This window comes from Passer montanus, unplaced genomic scaffold, assembly GCF_014805655.1.
Source record: "Passer montanus isolate IOZ18808 unplaced genomic scaffold, ASM1480565v1 scaffold4, whole genome shotgun sequence".
In the NCBI taxonomy this organism is placed as follows: domain Eukaryota; kingdom Metazoa; phylum Chordata; class Aves; order Passeriformes; family Passeridae; genus Passer; species Passer montanus.
Window position 1 is genome coordinate 11,534,903 of NW_024368818.1, and position 18,632 is coordinate 11,553,534.

General features: G+C 42.6%; 1 protein-coding gene across 2 annotated transcripts in view; it reads left to right on the plus strand.

Moving 5' to 3' along the window:
• The first annotated feature begins 938 nt into the window (after positions 1-938).
• SESN3 (sestrin 3) overlaps positions 939-18,632 on the plus strand; it is a 46,069-nt gene continuing 28,375 nt past the window's right edge. For both annotated transcript variants that reach the window (XM_039718316.1, XM_039718318.1), the window contains exon 1: positions 939-1,105. In XM_039718316.1, coding sequence (XP_039574250.1) covers positions 1,010-1,105 — 96 coding nt within the window. In that variant the 5' untranslated portion in view covers positions 939-1,009. The remainder of the gene's footprint in view (positions 1,106-18,632) is intronic.

Here is an 18,632-nt window from a genome sequence, read left to right on the forward strand (position 1 = left end):
AACATGAGTTATGTAACGCTCGACATTTAATGAACTTTTATTGACGTCGGTGGGACTGCTTATGCTGAAGCTGCTCTGCGCGCATTTAAAAGCTAAAGAGCACCCAGGCAAGGGAAACTGCAGTGAAGCCATGATGCAATAAAAAAAAAAAAGAGGCTCATACCCCAGCTCTCCGAGGCCGCAGATAATAGATTTGCCTCTGTCCTAATTATACACTCCATCTCCGTGCATTAGCATGGAGCCTAGAAAACCTGACTCATCATCCCGAACAATCCCGGCGACCTGAGGCAAACACACACACGGACACACACACACAGACACACAGACACACGGACACGGACACACACACACGGACACGGACACACGGACACGGACACACGGACACGGACACACACACACACGGACACGGACACACACACACACGGACACACAGACAGACAGACTCGCATCCCTGCTCCCAGTTTCCCCAGAGCACGCAGCTCAGCCAGCTCCGCCGGGCAGCAGCGCACTCCTGCCCCTGCATGCACCCCGCCGCTCTGGCAGCGACAGCAGCTCGCTCCCGGCCCGGGAGCCGGGCTATCTCGACACGAGGAGGACGGCGATGGCGGGGCGGGGTCTGGCCGGGGCTGGGCGGGCGGCACGGGAGCGGAGGCCGGCCCTCAGCTCCGCGGTGCCCACACGGGCGGGACCCCGGGCGCGCCTCAGCGGCACCGGGACCCGGGGGCGTGGCCTCGGAGCCTGCTTTGCATAGCGCCCACCCTATTGGCCAGCGGGAAGCACGCGCCGAGGGGCCAGCCCCGCCCCTCTCTGCCCAAGGCTGCCCAGAGACGCCGCCGGCCACGCCCCTCCGCTGCGCCGGTCACGCCCCTAACCCCGCCCCCTCTCGCAGGCTGCCCGGAGATGGGAGCCGGAGCGGGCGCTGCCCATTGGCCGGGGGCGGCCGGCGGCGCGGGCAGCTGAGCGGCGGCAGCGTCCTGGGCCTCCCGAAGCGCCCGGCCGTCACGCCACCATGAACCGCCTCGGCTCCGGACCCGTGGGCAGCGCCGCCGCCGCCGCCGCCGGGCAGTACCGTGTGTGCGGCAATTGCCGGAAGGTGCCCAGACAGGTATCGGGGGTGCCCGCGCAGGGCGGCGGGAGCCGCGGGAGAGGCTCGTGGGGGGACTGGGGAGCGAGGGGCAGCGGCTCGGCGGGCTGGGCGGGAGCGTGCGGCGGCAGTGCCAGCGGGGAAGCGGGCAGCAGGGATGGAGGGAGGCAGTGCGCGAGGCTCTCCGGGAGGCGAGCCCGGAGCGTGGGGTGCGGGCGGCAGAGGGGAGCAGGGCCAGGGGAGCCCGGGGTGCCGAGGGGTGCCAAGTCCCGCGCCCCCATCGCCCCCATCGCTCCCATCGCCCCCATCGCCCCCATCGCCCTGGGGACGGCTGTCACTTGCCCAGGCTTGTCCCAGGCTGCTCCCTGCATCCCGAGGGCTTGGGGGGCGCTCGGCACTGCGGGGACTTGACCCGGGGCCCAGCCGCGCTCGTAAAGTTTATCATCCACGTATTGCCCCGGCGAAATTCACCCCCGCCATCTCCGTCGAGTCTCTGTGCGGGGGGGGGGCTGGGATCAGAGCTGTACAGATGTAAGAAGAGCAGCGAAGAGCTGGCAGCCCCCCGCATCCCGCAGCGCCCGGCCGCTGCCCGGCGGAGCCCCCCGCTCCCGGCACCTCCTCACGGCAGCGTCGGTGGAGGTGCTTTTTGTTTGTCCAGTGCAAATGAATTAAAATTGCTGAGCTGTTCAAACGCGCCGAGTCCCCGAGCGCCCAAGATGAACGCGATGCCGGTTTTGGTTTTATTTTAATTCAATCTCTCCCGACGCGTTTTGCTCCAGGTCGGCTCTTGCAAATGCTAAGAAAGGCTGTAAGTCAATGAGCTCAAATATTTGCGCTCTTTGTCCAAAAACTGTTTTTCTTCCTCTGTGGGTCAGGCCAAGTGCCAATCAAAGTTGTTTTTCAAGCCTCTCTTCCCTGCAGTAGGACTGCTTTTTTCTTTCTTCCCTTTTTTTTTTTTTTAAGGGTTTGGTTTTTGGAAAGGAGGTGTGTATTTAGGGGAGGGGGAGGAGAAACGTTAAAAATCGGTCAGAGAGAGAAGCAGATCTTAAAAATCGTGTTTCTTGAATATTTTAATGGAAACAAAATCTTATTAAATGTGCATGCTTGGTATGTGCAGTTATTTTTTCCATAAACTCTTGGATCATATTACAGTTGATACTTGGTGCTCAGCTCTTAGCTCAGCTTGCGAGAAATGTAATGGATCAGAGAAGCACACATCAGCAGAGTCTGATTTTTAACCATTTCATTGCAGGACCAAATCCCTTCTTGGCTTTAGCTCACTGCTCTTCCCCCTTTAAGAAAAACAAGTACTTAAAACAGAGAAGTTCTGCAGGGTTAAAGCCTGAAACAGCTTCAGACTTGACATATGTCTAAAGACATACAAATTAACCAGTGCCAAATATGTCTGTAGAACAAGCAGGGAGGGAGCTTGCTTTGTTCTGCCAAATAATCAAAATGTTTTGTTGACAAATAAAGTGGTGCTTGGCAGCACTTGCAGATCTAAAATTAAATTTAAGTTACCGAATTTTTTTGAAGCTGTATTCTCATCCTGCTGAGTAGGACTTTTTTTGTGTACCTCTTTAATATCAGTGGGAGGTAGGAGGTGGGGACAAGGTTAGTACTTTTCTGGCAACGGAAAACTTGCTGGATTTGATTTATTGTTGTATTTTTATTTGAAATTTGATTTATTGCTGTATTTTTATTTTATTTTAAAGTAGTTTATAGGGATGATGGTGAAACATAGGAACCCAGGTGGGTCTGCTGAGGAAGGCAACTTAGTGCTGCTCTGCTTTGTCTGTGGTCATTTCAACCATACAAAATTGGGGAAGAATAAAGAAACTGAGTGACAGCCTGTGCAGCCCTCTTGAAGCATAGGTGTTCTGTGCTTTCAGTGGTGGTTCTGGGACATCCTTCCACCTCTGTTGTAGGCTGGACAATAAAAACAGAGGTGCAAAGCTTCTGGCTACATCTGTCTTTATTTAAAAGTTGGTGTAATAAAAATCACTGTAAATTTTAACCTTTTGCACCTCATTGGCAAGCATGCACATAGAAGACATGAGGAAAAAACCAAAACAAAACGCTTGATAGAAGCAAGATGTAAATCTGACCTGAATCTTGAGGTGTTATAATCTTCAGATAAGTGCTGCCTCATCTGTTCTTTTGATGGTATTGGGTTTTTTTTTTCCTTAATGTTCATGTGATAATATACTGGAAAAAATGATTAGCCTTGGAACATGTTAATCTCTTCTGCCCTCCTCCGTTTTCAGTCTTTATTTGAAGTCATTTGAATGCTCAGTTTAGGTAGAGCTGTTGTCAAAATCATAAGGGGCAAAGCAAGCTTTTAACTCAGTGGCATATAATGAAATCTGAAATAGTCTGGCAGGTTTTGGATTCTCATGGGTGAAGGTAAGTTTCTCTTTCAGTTGGGAAACAGGAAAAGCTAGATGCATCACTTTATGCTTTGTCCAATTTCAGAGTAATCAAAGTTACGTTTTATTATGGAAAGTTCTGTGAGGGCAGCACTGAGAATCTTGCTAAGGATTCATGGGTTAAATTTGCCTATGAAGAAGGTTTCTCATATTAAAAGAGTACAATTACCAGTTGGGTTTATTATGGCACTCTTTAGATAATCAGATCTACTTGCAGAAGAATTGTTGCTAGTCAGAAAGGCTTAGAGAGTCATGGATACAACAACTGCATCATTATTTGGTTTAGGATGAAAAAAAAAAAGGACAGCCAGTAATAGACGATTCTGAACTTGTTGAACAGACATCCAAGGTTAATGCTTTTAATCAGTTTTAAATCCATGGAAGAATGACCAAAACAAGTTGAGTAGCTCTGGTTCATGGGATGGATGGTCAGACTTCGTAAAAAACTGTGGCATACCAGAGGGAAAAGTGCCTAACAGGGTGTAGGAGTGCTGTTGCCAAATCTTTCCTAGAGGTGGCTGAGAGTTGCTGTCACTTCAATAACCAGGACAGCTCCAGCCCTCCCCTTGGAAAATGAAACATGTAGGGGAGTCCCTGGGCAGGGGGGCTCCAGGGTGTTATCCTGGAGCCTGATGGAAACCCAAGGTTCTCCTGCCTAAACAAAATCAATATCCCAAACAAGAAAGAAGAGAATATCAAATAGGAAGAGCTCAGTATTTCTTTGGATAAATCACTGCTTCAGGAAAGCTTTTAGGAATGAGCAAAAAGTCTTCAGGGGACGGAAAAATCCTGATATGTCAGGAAATGTAGGAACAGGGAGGATTTGCCAACTGTTCAAGCTTGGTTGCAAATTGCAAAGCATGTAATGTAAAAGGTTCTTTTACATGTACATACAAGTTGGTAGGACATAAAAGTATAAACATGGTTCCAGGATTAAATATTTGGCTTGTGTTAGATTTCAGTGAGTGAGATGGAAGGGCAGTGGCCAGGTGGGTGACAGGGGAGTGTGGTTTAAAAGCAGCCTTCAGTGGAAGTGGACTCGACTTAGCTGACCCTCCTGGCTCGAGCCAGTGTCTGTGCTGGAGTGCAGCAATAAGGCATATTAAATCCAGGATTTTCCTGGTATTTATAGATCTACTTGATCAGGGTGATCCTGTGAGAGGGGAAATACCCATAAAAATGATGGACGTAATTTTCTTCTCATCCTCCCATGCATGTCTCCTTCTTTAGTACAACTCTCAATACTGTACAAAGTTACTAAAGCAAATATGAAAAAATATGTATGACATGATATCACCAAAAGCAGGCCATACTAGACTAATGTAGTGGTCTTCTATTGATAAGACAGCTGCTAGAATGTCCTCTTTAAAAATCTTTGAATGGACTAAAAATGCACTGTAGTCATTAAACATCTGAAGTAACATCAAAGGTTTAACTTGACACTGCAAGTCAATGGAAATTAAATGTTTGTATTTAATAACATCAAATGTTCCATGTATCAGAAAGTTTAACTGGGTTTGAAAACTATTTGCACAAATTCATAACAGAAAAATTAAACAACACGTGTAAATATGAAATAGCAACACCTCTCAGTATAATTTCTGTGTGCTTTCCTGGCTGTTACATGTATCCTGTTGTCCCCTGGCAGTGACAGGTTACAGGGCAGGAGGGACCTTTGATCTGACACAGTTTGTCTATTTTTCTGTTAGTGTTAATTACAGGGATTGGGAACTGATGAGAATGGGAATCATGGTGGGCCATGCTGAAAGGAGAGGTCACTGTGCTGAGAGGACAGTACAAGTGATACATGTTGTTGGTGCAGGGAGAGAGGGACATTTCACGGGGAGCTGGGAGATCTTGAGCACGGGCATAGTTGAAGTGGTGTGAAATCCAGTGATGTGGAATGTGAGAGTTACAGGCTCGGCTGTTTACTGCTGATGACTTCAATAAGAGCAGCTCCTTGGAAGGAACAGGGAGAAGGATGTCGATGCAGGAGGACCATCACCTTTCTGTCACCCTGCAGGGCTGCGGTGTTGAAGAGGAGGGAAGATGGGAAGGATGGACCCTAATTAAACAGGCACAGAGGGGAGCTTGCTGGCTGCTTAGAGAAAGGGTGTACTGATTTTGCAGAAGGAAACTAAAGAAGTTTGGTTTTTTAATCCAAAGGCTGAGAGGGGATATGATCAGTGTCTATAAATACATCTCATGGTAAGAGCAAGTGAGGAGAAATTAGCTCAAGAGCAAATGGATGTAATATGGTCATAAATCATTTAGGCTGGAAAATTGAAGTGTCTGCAGGTACAAGGATCTGGAAGAGTTTGTTCTAGGTCTGATGCTGCCAAAAAATGCACCCACTTTTGAGATAGAAAAATGTGTGAACATCATTAAATGATGCTGTGCTTACAATAGTACTAGCCTAGGCTCAGGGAGTTGAGTTCATATCCAAGAAAAAGAAAAGACACACTTTCATTCACATTATTCTTCTGTGTGGGTGAGTAAAAAGTAGCCCAAAAGTGAACCAAAAATAGTTTAATGTCAGGTCTCATAAGCCTGTGTAAGCTAAAATATGTGTCACCATGAGTCATGAAGATGCATGGAGATGCTGTTACCTGCACTGTAAAAATCTAGAGGCCTTTCAAGGATATCTCAGCTATTTTGAGGGAAGTCAACCTGGTTCAATCTATTCTGAGCATAGGCAAATGAAAGTTGCTATGCCTTTGCTTGGAAAACACCCTGGGTTTTCCACAATGCAGCACTTCTTTTTTGTTGTTGTTGTTTTGGTTTTTTTGGTTGTTGTTGTTGCTGTGTTGCATCGTGTAGCTGGCTTTGGACATCTCATCAACAAATGTTGGCTGTCACAGAGAATCTTAATTTGTAAAATCAAATTATGTCTTCTATAATTTCATGCCTCTTAATAATAATCTCTCTTCACATTGTAGGGGGTGTGAGGAGCTGCCTAGATGGCTTTAAATCTCCAATGTGTTTCTTCTTAAAGGAGCTCTCAAAATTATTTGGAAAGTCTGTCATGAAAAATCAACTCTGTTTGCATTGGTTCTAATTTTAGCAACATTCTGTTGTGTAAAGCATTGTGTCTGCCTCCAGTGTTTGTGTCTTCCAGTCCCCTGGAGCACTGGTGAAACATGGTGAAACCAGCTCAGGTCACTCCTCCAGCTAATCCTGCATGCGCAGCTGGGGGGACAGGGTGGGATTTTTAGGATCCAAAAATGTAAAGGTATAGACCAACAGCAACAAACCAAACTTTTAGGGCAGTTAAAGTTGACAGCAAGAGGCTCCTCACTCTCACAATTAATTCTGAATTTTTTATTAAAATATTTGATTTTAAAAAACTCCCAACAAACTAACAACTAAGAACAAGGTTCTTTCCTGTGAAATAAATGCAGTGAAAATCCAGAGGTGGCTGGTTTCTCTCCTTCCCCATCCTCATGAGTGTTTCAATAATTCGTACCTTTTCAGAATCTGATCCATTTAACTAATTGTTCTCCCATCCCCTGTCTTTGTGTCCTCAAATCAAAGGGTGGTATTGTTCTTTGCACATGTATGCTGGTCATCAGGCTGCCTGGGTTCTCCTACTTTTGCCTTAAAAACTACTGTAAAGAAATTTCCTTGTGTTTTCCTAGTTTTACTGGCTGAAAATGAAATGGCAGAACTATTAACTTTTCATTAGACCTGTAATGAGAGTGTCATGAGTGAAATGAAGCTCTGGTGAACGACGCTGTTTTGCAATGAAAAGCTGTAAGAGGTGGCCTCATAGCAACCATGTTCATTTAGAATAGTCATTCTATTAAAAAAACCAAAAACAAACCAAAAGCAAAAACACAGTCCTTCCTGAATTGCAGGGAGGGAAGGGAGGTGAGAAAGGAAAGAAAGTGGGCAGGAGGATTTTCTTCAAAAGAAACTTTGAGGTTTAGTGTTGCGAGTGGGTTGGCCAAGTGTGGAGGTTGTCTTCTGCTAAGACTTACTTCTGGGAGTGGAGCATTGCATTAGCCAAATCACAGGCTGTGGTTTGGAGATGTGGACTGTGTGAACATTTGCTTGAAATTTATGCATATTACTCAATTAGGGCTTCAAATCTCACATCTCTTTAAATGGCAGTTTTGAAATCTGAAAAAAATAATATGGTTCATTAAGCATCCTTGGTTTTTCCTCTCTCCCACATTGGTGAGGGAGCTGCTAATACTCATTTAGTTCTTGTTTGAACCATTTCTTTTCTGGCTAGGGAGATTTGAGAGAGAGAAGATAGTGGTATAATTCTCCCCTGGCTGTGCATAGCTGGGGTCTGGAGATTTTATGATCAGATTTCCATTTACAGGGCTGGAGAATAATGGGGGATCTCAAGCAGAGTTTGCATGTCCAGGCTGAGTATTGGCTTTTGTTGAAGTGGGTCAGGATGGACCGGGGGGAAATGGTGCATTTTCAGTAGAAAAGAAATTTGAATTCTCAGGAGGGAGACCTCAGTTAATGAGAAATTGCACCTCATCATCTTTGGAAAAACCTGTATGGAAATAATTTATGCTGTTTAATTTGTCTGTTCTTTGCAGGTGTTCCTGTTTGTATGCAGAGGTGCTCCCCATTGTTGTCTCTACAGCCCAGCCTGGTAGTCTTTGTGCTTTGAGTAGATGCTATAGGGAATGTAATGCAAATGAATCAAATTGTGAAATACCATTACAGGGAGGTAGGGATACTCTCCACAAACCATTTTTTTTTTATTGTTTGCCTGTCAGTCAGTCCATGAAATACATTACAGATCGTTCAAGAAATTGTATACAGTTCTTGGTATGCCATCCTGGGCAGACCAGTGTTACTGATAATAGGGGAGCTATGATCAAGGAGTATTAATTTTAAATGTCTCTCTTAATTACTAGTTTCAGATTTTTATTATAGGATGCTTCTTGCATATCAGACATTAGATAACTATCACTTGGGCCAAAATACTGGTAGAGATGGTAGACAATATTATGTGTTTATGAAGCTGAATAACTATTTTGTTCCTGTTACAGACCATATCAACCACTTATTTATTCAGATATCTTTATTCTCATGTCTTTCTGAAATTGAGAGGAAGGTGTTTTGAAGCATGGACTTTTTTCTTGTGGGCATAATCTTTGTGGCAGTCGTGGATTTAAGTTAGGGAGAGGCTGAACTGGATGTAAGTGATGGTGCTCAGGGTAAGAGACAGAAGTCAGTGCTCTTAATCTAGCAAGATATATTAATTCTTTCCTGAATGTCCCTGGTTACCAGAATTAGGGTAAGATAAATAAACAGATACAACCTCCTGATTGAACATCTTTTGTTGTTGTTAATGGCTCTCATGTTACTCCTAAGGCAAGCATCTTGTTTTGTTAGACTAGCAATGGATTTCTAATGGATTCTGAGCTCAGCCTCCAACCTTTTGAACTTGGTAATAGTGTGAGGCTACCTGTAGTCCCCTTCCTCAGGGGATCAGGTGGTAAAAAATAATAATGGAGTGGAATATGAAGTATTCCTGGCTTCATGTGTTGAGAGTAGGCTGGAACAGAAGTAATAAGTCTTTATCATAAGGGAATATGGTGTGGTCAGTGTGTGGACCACCCTTTGGCTTGTGGTTTAAGTCTTCCAACATACACTAATGTTAGATTAACATGTAGGAAAGCCAGGAGAAATCGCATTCATGAGAATTCTTTGGAGTCATAGATCCCTGTTACCTCTGCAAGCGCAAAAGACATTTGGAAGAAAAGTAAAAGGTAACTTGAAAATAAGGTTTTCATCTATTCAGAATGAGCAGTAAAGTCATAAATACAGTCAATATGTCTCAATTGCTGCAGTTTGGAATCAAAATGCGTAATTGTGTATCTGTTTTAAAGCATATTAAATTTCAAATTAGTTTTGTCATTAAACTGGAGAGAAATGTAAATTCCTTCAGAGTCATTTGACACTTTATAGGATGGATTAAAATTGTTCCTTAGAAAGGAGGAATGGTTGCAAGAATGACTCCTCACTTAACATTTTAAAATGAAAAATTCATGCTTCTGAGCAATTGCACATAACCTCAGTAAAACAAAGTTATGCTCATGACAGTGAAGGAGTACAAGCTGTCTTGGTGTAAACCATTCTAGAGCAGTACACAGCTGCTTATTCAAAACCATCATTTATTTGTCTCTGGGCAGTTTCTTATTGCATTGGATTTGCTCTGGCTGATGCTAACAAAACAATTGAAAGCTAGCATATGTTCTCTCCTCCATATGAATTCTGCAGTTAAAAACTGTTTAATAAGACAGTGTCTTAACAGTGTTGAACCTAATTTAATAGCACGTGCTTGTAAATATGTTTAATATCTCCTGCTGTAGCATGTGGTAAAGGGAATATAGTTATATTATTGTCTAAATGTATCTGGAGGGGTTTTGGCCATATGGTTCTAAATCTGTTTTAAAGTAATTATGCCTATTAACTAAAAAAAAAAAAAATATTCCCCTCTGAGTTGATTGACATTCCTCTCAGTAAAGCACCCTCATTGCTGATTAGAGGTGTGGAAATAGTAATTTGTTCTACCATTTAAAAATTTGATTAGACCTCTAATGAAATAGAGCGCCTACATGCTGTCTAAATATTCTACCTGACACCAGCTGGATCTCATCCAGTGTGGAAGAACACTTGAAATGTTGCTTTACTACAATATGTTTTGTGTCTTGAAGTCAGCGTGCTGCCTGCATGCAAATACCCACTGGCTATTCAGCAGGCAGAGCAAACCTTGTGCCTCCCTGGAAATCAGCATCAGGATGTGATTATTCCAGTGAGCAATGATTGCCTGACTGCAGTATCTGGCTTAGAGTTAAAAAATTAAGGCAGCTGTTTATAGAGAAGCACCCACAGTACAAACTCTGTAACTGGACTTTGGGTGGTTGTGCACATGTGTTATATATGAGGTAGAAAGTGCTGAAGTTCCCAGTTTGTCCCTGTTGTTGTCCAGTAATAAGGTGACAACAACACACTCTAAAGAAGAATTTAAAGTTGAAGCACCACATTTCTCTCCCCATTATGAGCTGGCTCGTTCAGTTCCCTCCAAAAGCTGATTGCAACACCCATTATGTGCAGTGGCAGCTGTTTGAGCACCCAAGTTTTTTAAGTCCTCTTTAAATCAGTTGCCGCCAATTTTACTGTAGACCACTATCACTACAAAACTCTAAATTGTGGTGGAAACTTCCAGTCCCCAGTGGTAGAAAACATATCAAAATACTTTAGGAATACTTCAGGTGCTTGGTGTTCACTAGTCAACAAGTTCATTTTGACTGGTTGCCTTCTCCCTGTGAAATCCAGAAGTCAAGTTCTAATGCATCTCACTAGAATCAGACATGGCCTTTTGTGTTCTTTCTTGTGCTTTGTTTTTTTGGGGTTTTTTCAGTTCTGTTTCTCCACCATATTTAATATTTTTACATTTTGCAGTTGCCACATTTAAACAAATGCAGTGGAAAGGTTGAAGCAGAAAAACTCCTGACTAGTTTATCCTGAGCTAATGGTTCATAGAATATTTTCATCTTCTTTTCCCTCCAGAAAACACTAACAAATTGTTCAATCACATTATTATTTTAAGTTTTGTGTTACTGGGAAAAGACTGGATCGGGCAGTAACACTGGGGGGCATTCGAGTAGAATCTGCTTTGAAATAAGTGGCTTTTATTCCAGCAATTTAAAACTTGTCTGTCTTCTGTGCTGGTGCTTGACAAGTAGTTAGGACGAAAGGTGTGTTGGTTGAAAAGGTCAGCTTAATGTAATTAAAGGTTGAAGGAGCCTGCAGCCAGCATTGTAGTTCTTCAGGAGAGATGGAGCTGGGTGCCTCTTCCACCAGGGCAGAGTCCAAGTGGGAGGAAAGCAGGCTGCAGCCATGGAGGGTATGCTGCAAACATCTTTCACACATGCCTTAGAAAAGCAAGAGGGGAATGGAGGTGGAAAGAGGGTCTCCCTCCGTGCCCCTGCTCTTTAGGCCACTAATGCAAAAGGTATTAGATAAAGGTGTAGTTACTTGACCTATTTATCCAGCAGAAACTTGCCATACAAGCAAAAGCAGTTTGACTCTCCAGTGCTGTTGCTGTTGCTGTTTTGTATGGGACACTCCTTTGAGTTAAGCTGTGCCTCATGAATACATAGAGGCAGCATCCAGCCATCCAAAATGATTAATTTGTCTTGTTTGAGAAGGTAGGTCTATGGCGTCAGTTCTTGTTTCCCAGAAAAGTTGGACAAAAAAATTGCACTGTCTCACTTCTGTCTGTATAGAGGTAGGGCTGGTGCAAGTGAAGGCTGTGAATGTGTCTCTTTGGAGCTGGGCTTACTCTGTTGAAAAGGTCTCAGTTTGAGTTTGGTGACTTCATTAAGAAAAAGGGCAAGCTGACTGGAGGACAATGAAGAACCTTATTATGCAGTGCATGTTAATCACTCTTCCATAGCTACAGAAGTCATGATTCAAGCAGGGTATAAAATAAGTGAATTACTTGCTGGTGCTTTTTGGGGGTTTTTTTGTTTGGTTTTTTTTGGGTTTTTTTTTGTTTGTTTGTTTTTTGGGTTTTTTTGTTTTGTTTTTTTTTTTTCTTATGGAGTCATTAAGTCACCAAACTGTAGCAAAAACCCTCTTAGTAAAACTATAGGCAGTACTCTGAGAAAATGGTAACATCTGCCAGCAGAGGCAGGAGGTAAATCTGAAGTTCTGTCAATCTGCTGGCCTGGGTGGCTGGAGAGAGCAGGAGTAGCTGATCTGTCTCTGGATGAGTCCTGTATTTGCATGCAATAAATCTTCTCTAACAGTTAGGAGTCTTCATTTTTGAAAATCACTGTATCTTTTAAGCTCTATCATGAAAATACATTTGTATCTTAGGTCTTTGCTGCCACCAGCTCAGCTACATTAAGTCAGTGTGTTTTGGAGATTGTATCTCACTAATGACTCACTTTGGTAAGATGTAACTTCAGATGCAAAATGTTCTTAAAAAAAAAAAAAAAAAAAAAAAAAAGGGAAGAAACCGCCTGACTGCAAGAATTCTTATGGTGGTTCCAGCAAGTTGGTGGCTTGTGAATGTGATACTGAGATGAAGCCTTTCCCCTGTCTGTCTCTTAGCCAGACTTTCCCAGACTAATCAAATGTAAAGCAGTGTGTCAGCTCTCTGCTCATTGTAAAACAGTCTCCTGCCTTTGCAAACAAGACTCCTTGGAGAAATAATGTGTTCTAATTGGTGACCATTTTAGGATTTCCTATCAGGTGAAAAATCAAAAGGGCTCATCCATGGTTTTCCATCTGTGGCCCTAGCACCTATAAGATTTTTCTGGACTTCCTACAGGGAGACTGTGTAAGAAGACTTACTGAAGCAAACACAGAGGCATGGTGTGGATGCCACCTCCTGAAAAATGCTTACAAGTCAACTAATCAAAAGAGGCTTAAACTCCTGGCTTAGACAGCACGGCGCTTGCTCTTGGAAATTGTACCTTTAGGCTAGACGTAAAGCATGTTAGTCAGGGAGATTTTATTTTTGTCTGGCACATTCTCTCTGTTTGAGTCATCACCCAAAGAAAGTTGGTGAAAAAAGGTGCTTCTCTTAAAGCAGGAGGATATTGCTCCTTTTGCATGTCCAGGACTATCCCTTCCCAGGCAGAGTGAGGAGAACAGCATCAGTGTGCCTTACATTATTTGAACTGTTTCAAAGATGTCAGTGATCGTCAGATGTCAGTGTACATAAGCATTTGTCCACGAAATTTGTGCCAAGGGGGCTTCTCATTTTCTTTTAAAAGCTTTTCAATGGATTAACCTAAAATTTTAAGGAACATTGGCTACAGATTTTGCTATGAATTAAAAACCTTATCTTTCTGGCTCATGTTTTCATGTTTGATGTTGTTTTGAATGTTAATGCAAACGAATTAAAGTTCTTCATGGTGAGGTGGCATAGCCAATATGTGCTTCTATTCTTCCAGTACCATCTATCTAACAAACATCCTCTGCCTGTTAGATGAATAGTGAGGGTCATAAGTATATTGTCTTCATGTTTTAATGCATTAAGACATAAAGACAATAGGCATTTTTTTTTCTTCATCTTTTTCAAATCTAAATTATGTAAATTTCTGATGAGGTGCATTCAGAAAATGGGAACAATAACACTGGCTTCCTAAAACCATGTTAGTAAAGAATTGAAGTGTAATGTATTTCAGATTGTGAAGTAAATTATATGATACCACCTGTGTTGAACAGGCAGTGTAGGAATGTGCTCACCCAGGCACTAAGGGCTCTATACCATGGCCTGCATCATCTACACTGCATTAGCACAATGCTTATTTCTGAAATGGTTCAGTTTACCTAAAATGTCTCCTTGCTTGAGGGTGCCAATTCCTATCTCTATTAGAAAATGGGTTCAATTTTTTACTAGGACATAAAGAATAAGTATTATTTTTGAACCAATCTACTGCAGATGTATGACAGCATTAGGGCAGATACAGTGGGTTGGATTGAAACTCAGACTCTGGTCTCTGACAGTGGCCAAGGGAAGATCTTGAAGAAAGGAGACATAAAATGGAACAGTTTGTTATGCACTCCCACAGCACTACCTCCCAGGATCCAAGTGTTTGCCGTTTGAAAACTTCATGAGCTGGAGGTGGATTTTCCATATTTAATAACTGTTCTTGTATTTCTCTTCCATGAACTTGAACACTTCACTTTTAAACACACTCTGGCTTTTTGTCCTTAGCATCTTACAGCAAGGATTTCCATAGCTTAGTTGCATATTGTGGAAAAGGCTAAGTGTATCTGTGCTTGAGCTTGTTGCCTGCTGGTTGGTTCCTAATTTTTTATTGAAGGTGGCAGAAGCACACTATGCATGGACTGTGACAGCAAGGAGGCAATCAATTTAAATTATTTGACATGCTTGTGACAGCAACATCAGCAGTTCAGAGCTGCTGTTCCCAAGACTCAAGCTACTGTGTTTCACAATCCTGTATGAAAAAGGTGGCAGAAAACTAGCTGAAAGAGCTCCAGCACTGAGCAGAGCACATTTCCCTCTTTAATCTGTGTGAGAGGATTTTGTTTTCTAAATCTTGGTGAGTTACTTCCATGTCACATAAGATAGTTCATACACAGAGATTCAAAATAACTGCTCTGATCATTTGGTACATTAAAGGTAAGGGGAAAGCAGTTTGAAAGCTCATGCTTTTGTCATTTCCTTGACTTTCTTATGTCTCTGAATAGAATTTGGTTTTATGTAGTGCTTGGTTAGTGAAATGTGCTTAAGAGTGTATGTCTGCAGCAGCATTTACTACTTAGCAAAGAGATGGTGTCCTAGAAATTTTTATTGAGCTGAAAACACTACAAGGACACAGACTTACCAGAAAGGAGTGTTGGCAGGGACACATGGTAAGTTTATTTCTGGAGTGTGGGGCTTCTGCTCATATACCTGTTCCCTGAAATGCACCCGTAATATGCTCCAGGTAGCAAAATGTGTCTGCAGCGGATTTGCTGGTCTTCTGATAAAATTCAGACTTCCCACTTTTATGTCCTGCTTCAATGGCCAATCAGGGGAGCAGGCAGAGTGCACCTCCTACTGAATTTTAAAAGAACAACTACAAGAAGAATAAGCTCTACAGTGACATTGCAGGGTGAAAAGTAATGGAAATGCCTGGGAAGCTGCACTGTGTGATCTAAAATCTCATAGTTACAGGTCAAACAGGTTTTCACATGGAAAAGGTCCTCAACCTTTGCCTTCTAGAGTTAAATTCTGTGGTGGGTTTCCACCACACTCAGCTTGTGAAGATTTTTCAGTGTTTGGTAGTCTGAAAACATGAAGTTTTTGATATTAGTCATGAACACGTCAGGCAGCAAAATACTTTGTGTGGCCAGGAGACCAGTGCAGGAGACCTTGTTGCTTTTGACAGTCTGTCATGCAGGTAAGTTGAAGATAGGAAGGAAAACAATTTTAGTGAACTGGTGCAGAGGTCAGAGTCCAGCTTCCTCCCCTGCAGCTGTGGGGGACTGAGATGCTAATCAGAGGAGGATGTTGTTATTATTTTTTCCATTAAAGTGCAAAGGTAGGACTCCATACTTGCTGTGAGCAGATCTCTTTATGTTCACTCTGAGCTGTCAAGCTTCATCCTTTTAACTGGAAACTCAGCAGTGGCTGACTCAACATTTGTCTGGTTTCTCAAGCCTCTTGTGCAGCAGAGCTTCATGTGCCTGCCTGACTTAGGAACTGTTAACCACGGACTTCTTCAAAACCAGTGAATCCAAGAACTTCTTTAAAGCTGACTTGTAGAAGAGCAGCAGTTGTGCTACCGACTGCAGTGTAGGCATAACCTCAAGAGTCTCACATTGGTAAAAATACAAATCCTGATGTTTTAGGGCACACTGTGCATAAAATCTCTCTCTCTGCTCTTGTCATAATGAATGCAACACCAGTAACAAAGAGGAGAGATGAGAGAATGCAGCCTTGATGACGGTCCCTAGTTAAAAATTCACCCAGTCTGTTTTTATAGTAACGTGCTGTTAAATGCATCTTCGTTTCTATAAACCCACGGTGATGATGTCTCTGCTGAAACACTGTAGCATTTGAAGTTTTTCTAGCATGAATTGCAGTGGAGTCCTTTCAAGACTTTCTTTTAAAAATAGTCAGAGTGTTGGGTAGTGTACTGCCCTTACATTAATTTAATGTTTCAATAATTTAGTATCTCTGAAATACTTGGAAAAAACTAAAACCAAACAACAAAAAACTATCAAACCCTGGGCCACTTTCTTAACAGTAGGAGGATGCCATTATGCATTTACAGTATGGATGAATACCATTCTATTTTGCTTGCTTACAAGGCATGTCTTTTTAGACAATACTTCTATTAAAAATTCGGTAGAGCATTCTTGGGAGACAGTTCTGCCAAAGATACATGATGGATTTGCATACCCCAGGGGTCTTTCTCTCTTTTTGTTTTTTAATCTCCAATTGGCAGTATGCCCAATAAATCAAATGTGTGTGTGTTTATGAATTGAAATATTTAACCATTCAATTACTGTATTGTAAAGAGGCTGTGCTCTCAGTCATTAATTTAGGTATTAATTCAGGCTTGTCAAAGCAGCTGCTGTTCTGTCTGCACTTTGTAGCCCATGTTTGTTGTACCTGTTGGCAGTGTTCTGCTGCACGGATCCAATGGCAGGTCGATCCTGTCTCTCCGTAAGAGGATGGAGGCCACATGTGTGGCCCCAGTCACTGTCCTTGCCCACACTGAGCCTGCAGCCTCCTGAGCACATGGGACCCTTCTGGCAGTGCAAAACCAGCCTTGGTTCGATGGGCTGTGCTCAGGCAGGACAAGGCAGCCCTCTGCATGGAGGCAGGGATTAAAGGATATGCTGTGCTGCTTCAGAGAGCCTTTCTTAACACGCAGCGCTCCTGTCCTGGCTGATGAGGAGGCAGATTAACTCGGTGCAGTTTTGCCAACTTAATGGCTAAAGGCTATGTTCTCCAAACTAGATAATGCTGGTCTGTCTCAGTATGTCAGATGTGGACTAAACCTGAAGGTGGAAAGGAGCCAAGGTACAGATGAAACAAGTCCCAGCTAAAACCACTGAAGTTTTCTAACTTTTGCTCTTAATATCTGGTGCTGTTGAAACATAGAAAATGCTTTTCTGCTGTGCTTGTAGAGTATTGAGTCATCTAGACATTCACTCACAAGATCTTCTGTCCTGAGGGCAGTTCTCGAGGAGCACACAAACTCCAGTGTTACTGCTGGGCGTGCAGGGAGGGAAGGAGGTGAAGTTCTCCATGGACGGACGAAAGAAGCGTTGTTTCTCCTTTTTTCTCTTCTCCCCGTAACTTTGGTTTTGGTTTTTTTTGTTTGGTTTTTTGAGCAGTTTTTTGGAGGCTGAAATAGACCAGAAGGCCATTTGTTGTCTGCTGGTGATACAGGTTTTGCTGGTTTTCAGACCAATACCTGGTTAGCCATGAAGTCTGTTAGTCTATAGTGAAAATTCAGGCTTTTCCATGACACAGTTATTGTCATCCTGAGTTAGACATCAGCTTCCTTTTTTCATTTTAACCAGCAGGCAGCTGGCAAACTCTGATTTGGGTGCCTGTGTTTGGTCAGTTGAGTTTCATCCTTGGTATCTGGGAGCAACTGGGGCATGAGTAAAGTCAGACTTTGAGGTTTGGCATATATTAAATGGAAGTGATTCTCAAGCAACAAGGAAGTAGAAAAAGTTGCTGTTTGTCTCTCATTCTTTTCAGGTGTTAATAATCAATGTTTAGGTTTGACTTGGCACCATCAGTTGAGCGAATTTTGTTGTGAAGGTCTTTCCATTTTTCTATTTAAGAGCCTCAGGCTTAGTTAGACAGCTAGATGTACTCTGAACTTCAGTCAATATTAAGTTACAGGTGTGTCTTTAACTTGATATATTTAGATCTATTCTGACCAAAAAAAAAAAAAAAAAGGAAGGAGGTGAAGTTCTCCATGGACGGATGAAAGAAGCATTGTTTCTCGTTTTTTCTGTTCTCCCCATAACTTTGGTATTGGTTTTTTTTGTTTGGTGTTTTGGAGGCTGAAGTAGAGCAGAAGGCCATTTGTTGTCTGCTGGTGATACAGGTTTTGCTGGTTTTCAGACCAATACCTGGTTAGCCATGAAGTCTGTTAGTCTATAGTGAAAATTCAGGCTTTTCCATATTGTCATCCTGAGTTAGACATCAGCTTCCTTTTTTCATTTTAACCAGCAGGCAGCTGGCAAACTCTGATTTGGGTGCCTGTGTTTGGTCAGTTGAGTTTCATCCTTGGTATCTGGGAGCAACTGGGGCATGAGTAAAGTCAGACTTTGAGGTTTGGCATATATTAAATGGAAGTGATTCTCAAGCAACAAGGAAGTAGAAAAAGTTGCTGTTTGTCTCTCATTCTTTTCAGGTGTTAATAATCAATGTTTAGGTTTGACTTGGCACCATCAGTTGAGCGAATTTTGTTGTGAAGGTCTTTCCATTTTTCTATTTAAGAGCCTCAGGCTTAGTTAGACAGCTAGATGTACTCTGAACTTCAGTCAATATTAAGTTACAGGTGTGTCTTTAACTTGATATATTTAGATCTATTCTGACCAAAAAAAAAAAAAAAAAGAAAAACAGTTTTAGGTTTTTTAAAAAA